The sequence below is a fragment of the Cynocephalus volans genome, chromosome 2, assembly GCF_027409185.1.
Source record: "Cynocephalus volans isolate mCynVol1 chromosome 2, mCynVol1.pri, whole genome shotgun sequence".
NCBI lineage: Eukaryota > Metazoa > Chordata > Mammalia > Dermoptera > Cynocephalidae > Cynocephalus > Cynocephalus volans.
In genome coordinates, this window is record NC_084461.1 from 160,129,752 (window position 1) to 160,136,339 (window position 6,588).

General features: G+C 42.6%; 1 protein-coding gene across 1 annotated transcript; it reads right to left on the reverse strand.

Moving 5' to 3' along the window:
- Positions 1 to 2,837: 2,837 nt before the first annotated feature.
- Positions 2,838 to 3,345, reverse strand: LOC134371155 (large ribosomal subunit protein eL21-like). Its single transcript, XM_063088173.1, has one exon. It carries the CDS (start codon positions 3,318 to 3,320, stop codon positions 2,838 to 2,840), a length of 483 nt encoding a protein of 160 aa, XP_062944243.1. The 5' UTR covers positions 3,321 to 3,345.
- Positions 3,346 to 6,588: the final 3,243 nt, after the last annotated feature.

Consider the following 6,588-nt stretch of genomic DNA (forward strand, 5'->3'; position numbering starts at 1 on the left):
ATTAAAAGAGTTAAAAGACAACCAACAGAGTGGGAGAAAATATTTGCAAAATATACATCTGACAAAGGATTAATATCCAGAATATATAAGGAACTCAAACAACTTTACAAGAAGAAAACAAGCAACCCAATTAAAAAATGGGCAAAAGAGCTAAGTAGGCATTTCTCTAAGGAAGATATCCAAATGGCCAACAGACATATGAAAAAATGCTCAACATCACTCAGCATCCGGGAAATGCAAATCAAAACCACATTGAGATACCATCTAACCCCACTTAGGATGGCTAAAATCCAAAAGACTATGAACGATAAATGCTGGCGAGGCTGCGGAGAAAAAGGAACTCTCATACATTGTTGGTGGGACTGCAAAATGGTGCAGCCTCTATGGAAAATGGTATGGAGGTTCCTTAAACAATTGCAAATAAATCTACCATACGACCCAGCCATCCCACTGTTGGGAATATACCCAGAGGAATGGAAATCATCAAGTCGAAGGTATACCTGTTCCCCAATGTTCATCGCAGCACTCTTTACAATAGCCAAGAGTTGGAACCAGCCCAAATGCCCATCATCAGATGAGTGGATACGGAAAATGTGGTACATCTACACAATGGAATACTACTCAGCTATAAAAACGAATGAAATACTGCCATTTGCAACAACATGGATGGACCTTGAGAGAATTATATTAAGTGAAACAAGTCAGGCACAGAAAGAGAAATACCACATGTTCTCACTTATTGGAGGGAGCTAAAAATTAATATATAAATTCACACACACACATACACACATACACACACAAACCGGGGGGGGGGGGAAGAAGATATAACAACCACAATTATTTGAAGTTGATACAACAAACAAACAGAAAGGACATTGTTGGGGGGGAGGGGGGGAGGGAGAAGGGAGGGAGGTTTTGGTGATGGGGAGCATTAATCAGCTACAATGTATATCGACAAAATAAAATTAAAAAAAAAAAAAAAAAAAAAAAAAAAATAAAGGTTTGGTAGGATTCAGCAGTGAAGCCGTCTGGTCATGGGCTTTGCTTTGTTGGGAGACTGCTGATTACTGCTTCAGTCTTGTTGCTTGTTATTGGCCTGTTCAGGTTTTCTGTTTCTTCTTGGTTCAGTCTTGGTAGTTTGTATGTGTCCAAAAATTTATCCATTTCCTCCAGGTTTTCAAATTTGTTGGCATATAGTTGTTTATAATAGTCTCTAATGATTCTTTGTATTTCTGCCATCAGTTGGGCAGGGCCACTTCCCAGGGGCCAGTGAGGTTGTAACACGCTCTGGTGCTGTCAGTCAGGTGGGCAAGTGGGACCACTTTCCATATGAATTTTAGAATCAGCTTATCAATTTTCACAAAAATATCTTCCTGGAATTATGACTGAAATTGCACTGAATCTGTAGGCCAATTTTGGTAGAACTGACATCTTAACAACATAGAATAGAATCTTCAGATAAATGAACAAAGTATATCTCATGATTTATTTAGTATTCTTTAATTTCTCCCAGGAATGCTTTGTAGTGTCAATATACAGCTCTTTCACATTTTCTTCAGATTTGTTATATTTTTAATGATATTTATTCTTAATTTCAATATCTGATTTTAAAATTCTGGTATAGATAAACATAATTAATTTTTGTATATTTATTTTGAATTCTGAACCTTGCTAAACCCACTTATGAGTTCTAGTAGCTTTTCAATAGATTTCATCAGATTTTCTCCATAATCATGTGATAATGAAAGGAATAGAGAATCCAGAAGTAGACCCACACAATTATGGCCAATTGATCTTCTACAAAGGTGCAAAGGCAAATTGATGGAGAATGGATATTTTCAACAATTTTGTTGGAACAACTAGACACTCATATGCAAAAAATAAATAAATAAATAAATAAATAAATAAATACATAAATAAATAAAAAGAACCTCAACCTAAACCTCACATGTTATACAAAAATTAAGTCAATATGGATCACAGATATAAATGTAAAACAAACAAAAAAATATAAAACTTTTAGAAGAAAACATAGGTGAAAGTCTGCATGACCTTAGGTTAGGTAAACAGTTCTTAGATATGATATTGAAAGCATGATTCCTAAAAGTAAAACTTGATAAATTTGACTTCATCAAAACTTAAGTTTTGCTCTGTATATTAAAACTACAATGAGATACTACCTCATACGTTTGAGAGTGGCTAGAATTTAAAAAATATAAAAGCAAACAAAACTTTGTCAATTCCAAGTGCTGGATGTGAAGTAACTGGAACTTTCATCCATTGCTGGTGAGAATGAAAATGGTACAGCCACTCTGCATAACAGTTTGACAGTTTCTTATAAAGTTAAATACATACTCCCATATGACTCAGTAGTCCCAGTCCTTGATATTTACCCTAGAGAAATGAAAATATATATTTACACAAAATCTTATACAAATGTTTACAGCATCTCAATTCATAATTTCCTCAAACTGGAAATAGCTCAAATGCCCATCAATAGTTGAATGGATAAACAAATTGTGGTTCATTCATGGAATGAAACACTACTCAGCACTAAAAAGCAATGAACTATTGATACATGCAGCAACATGCATGATCCCAAAGTCGTCATGTTGAATGAAGAAGTCAGACTCAAGAGGTTACACTGCATTCTGTAATGATTCCATTTATGACATTCTGGAAAAGGCAAAACTACAGAGACAGAGAACAGATCAGTGGTGGCCAAGAACTAGATATAGGGCATGGGTTTTCTACAAAGGTGTGGCATGAGTGAGTCTTTCTCTTTTTTTCTTATAGTACAGCAGTCTTGGTCTTTTATTTTATATATTTTACACCCATTATGCCATGAATTCATAGGGAATAGGTTCCAACAGCTCAGGGTCCTTGCCATTGGTTCTCACAAAGTGTGCTTCTCTGGGTGGAGCAGGCTGGCGCTTCAGTTGAACCCAGGTTCCTTTCTCTTTTGGTTCCTTCTTTTTCTGATCATTTTCCTTCACGTGTTTCAGGAAGCTACCTCGGCTCTTAGAATGATTAATATGCTCAATACACACATTAATTCTCTTGGCAAGAATCTTGCCCTTAACTTGCTTGTTTACAACAATGCCAAAGGCATGCTGCGTAACATTGTAAACTCTTCCAGTTTTACCATGGTCACATTTGTGGGGCATTCCTTTTTGAACAGTTCCCATTCCCTCGATGTCTACAATATCACCTTTCTTGTAGGTTCGCATGTATGTGGCCAAAGGAACAACTCCTTGTTTCCTAAAAGGCCTAGAAAACATATATCGGGTGCCTCTCCTCTTTCCCTTTGTGTTCGTCATTTTGGCGAATTACTGGAAGATGGCGGTTCCTGCTGAAAGGCAGGAGTCTTTTTCTGAGTGATGAAACTGTTGTGTACTCTAATAGTGATTATGGCCAGCCTTCCCCAAAGCTAAAAACTGGACTCCCTCCTCCAATTATATAGCCATTAAATATGTTCTTATTTGGCTTTTATAATGTGCATGACACTGGGCTGGATAGCGTGGGGAATGAGACAGATCAAGATGCTGTCAGCCATAGGGCTCCAGACAGGAACAAGTGGAGGGGCAGGGCACAAACTCCATAGTACCCATGTCAGACATGCCAAAGGCATGACTCCACTTTTTGTTGCTCATGCTGATCTGACCTGAGATCCTCAATCCCCTGGGGCCTTCTGAGGTGCCACTGAGGGGCAAGGAAGATGGGGTACTTACCCACCCACTTTCATCCTGGGGCATCAAGGGCAGACCTCAGGCCTGTCCTTGAGGACACTCAGAAGTGTTGTGTGACCTCAGGGTAGGCCTCAGCTTTGGGCAGGGCATCTACCAGCAGTGTCTGTACAGTTCCACAGTTAGAGAGGGGCAAGCCAAGGGACCCAAGCCAGGGCAGTTGATCTTTTTTCAAAATCGTGTCCTCCTTGCCTTCTTGTCAAGTGTTTTAGACAGAGCTTTTCCCCAAGGAAGGCTGTGGGGATGCAGGCACACCCATGAGTTGCTGGTGGGGTTTGAGTTGGCACCACCTCTCCGCAGGGCAGTTTGGCAGTGGGCCGCTTTGGCTATGAGAAGCAGAATGCCCAACCTACATGACTCAAACAACAGCATGGATGGAAATAGAATTTCAGTATCAGGGCTGGTCAGAGGCTTGAGATGCTGCTGAGGGGCTAGGCTCTTTCTCCTCTTTTACTTTGCAGCTTCATCTGGTCAGTCATCAATCCAGGGTACAGAGTACAATGTGGTAGGAGGGAAGAGGCCTCTCAGGAGCACCTCCTTCTTTTGAGGGAGGAAAGTCTCTCCCAGGCTCTACCCCCAGCAAGTGCCCCTTTCATCCTTTGGCCAGATCTGGGTCTGTTCTGATCAACATGGTGGTGCTGGGTTGGGATGGTAGTGCCTCCTCCCCCACCTCAATGTGCAGGGGCTCTGGAGCTGGGGGAGTAATCATATAGCAGGCCTGGATGACCACAGCCAACCAGCTGCAGCCAATTCACCAGCACCATCAGCCCAGGGTCACCCTGACTAAGGCCTCCCATGACTCAGGCAGAACAGGGTGGAATCCTCAGCTCACATCCAGCGGGAAGCCCACCCCCAAGTTCCCAGCTTGTCCCCACCCACTTCTTCCAGAGGAAGGCCAGCAATAGAGCACCTAGGACAATGAATGGCCCAGCCACTGTGCACGAGGGCCTGATGCAGGCTTGGCCCTGAGCTGAGAGCCGTGCCCATGTCCCCTCCTGTATTCTTCAGTGCTGGGGGTGGTAGCCATGGGCTATATCCCAGGGAGCTGTTCATCCCTCTTCCCTCTGTGCCTGGAGTATCCCCAAGCCTTGGGAGCCTCCAGGTTGAGATGACAGCAGCCACCACACAGTCTCTGAGCAGTTTTCCATTTATATTTTTAAATTAATTTTAAATACTCAAGTAATATGGGAATACATTTTTATTATACAAATGAAATTGTTTCAGTAAAGCTGAGGACCATTTTACCACTTCCCCCTCCCTGAATCCCATACCCTAGATAAAATTGTTTGGGTTAGCTGTCTTTCTTTGCAAACTTACCTATGCATTTATGTCCACTTTTGCATATATAAAGAGTTTCTATGCACATGTCATAAAAAGCATAATCTGTCCATATTGTTCTGCAGCTTGATTTTTTCACTATCTACCTGCCTTGTTAAGTGAAACATATGTCAGTGTGAGGCCCTCTGCCATTCTTTTAATAGCTGTTGTGATCCCCATTATGACTAGAAAGACTGGTGTAGTCTTTCTCTTACTGATAGACATTTAGGTTCTAGGTAAGATTCTGCAGTTGCCTTCTGCTGTAGACTGATTGTGTCCTCCTCACCCCAAATTCGTAATCCCCAATGGGATGGTGCTAGGAGGTGGGGCCTTTGGAAGGTGATTAAGTGATGAGGGTAGAGCCCTCATGATGGGATTAATGCCCTTATCAAAGAAACCCCAGAGAGATCGCTTGCCCCTTCTACCGCATGAGGACACAACGAGAAGACATCTGTCAATTAGGGAGTGGGTCTTCACCAGACACCAAATATGCCAGCGCCTTGATCTTAGACTTCCCAGCTACCAGAACTGTGAGAAATAAATTTCTGTTTTCTATAAGCCACTCAGTCAATGGTATTCTGTTACAGTAGTCCACACAGACCAGGACACTTTACTTGGGGCTAGATCATTTCTCTTGCATTGGCACCTCACTCTCCACACGGCCTGGCCAGCACCTCCACTGCCTTGACCCAGCTCTTATCTCTGTGCCAGCAATTCCACAGCTTCATCCCCAGTGTTAACCTCACCTGGCCACCTCTACTGTATGGCCCATGGGCACCAACAGACCGGCTTCTGTTTCACAAGAGCAGGGACAGTGGCCAGTAAATGACTGTTGAACCGAGGACACTGCTGGTGGTGCTCGTATCTTTCTAGAAGAAACATCTAAGAGCAGCCTTAGGTGGGCATATGTGTACACTGACCCTGTGTCTCAGTCCCCACTGCCTGAGGGCAGCCAATGCTAGAGCTGGCTGAGATCCACGACCCAGCCTGAGCTGGAGGGAGGGGTGTTGCAGAAGCAGGAGACCTGCAAGCACATCCTGCCCTGCTTCTTCCTGGCATTCTGCCCTCAGGCCAGTCAGGACATTATCTGAGCCTTGAATCACTTAGCAGAAAGTTAGGGACAAACATACAAAGTCTACCACAAGGGCAGCACCGAATAAGATGAGACAGCTCAAATGTTAGACTGCTATTTCTGTTATAATTATATCAGCTTTCTTCCTCATCATGTTGTTGTGAAGATTAAATAGAGCAGAGCACAATAAGGCACCAGGTACCATGCTGACTCATTAGCAAGTGCTCAATGAACACTGGCTTCCTCCCTTTCTTTCCAAATTTATCTTCAACTGGAAAGAATTAATGAATGAGCAAATGAATGAATCACCATTCCCCACGGCACTAAGCTGATGAATGGATCCTTGCTGACCACTAAGCAACAGTCACCAATCAATGCCTAAAATGTTGATAGGGATGTCTACCTTGGAGGGATCAATGTTGGTATCACTGAGACAGGAGCCACCAGATGTCA

Coding starts and splice junctions, on each gene's coding strand:
- LOC134371155 (XM_063088173.1), bottom strand. CDS start 3,320: ATGACGAACACAAAGGGAAAGAGGAGAGGCACCCGATATATGTTTTCT.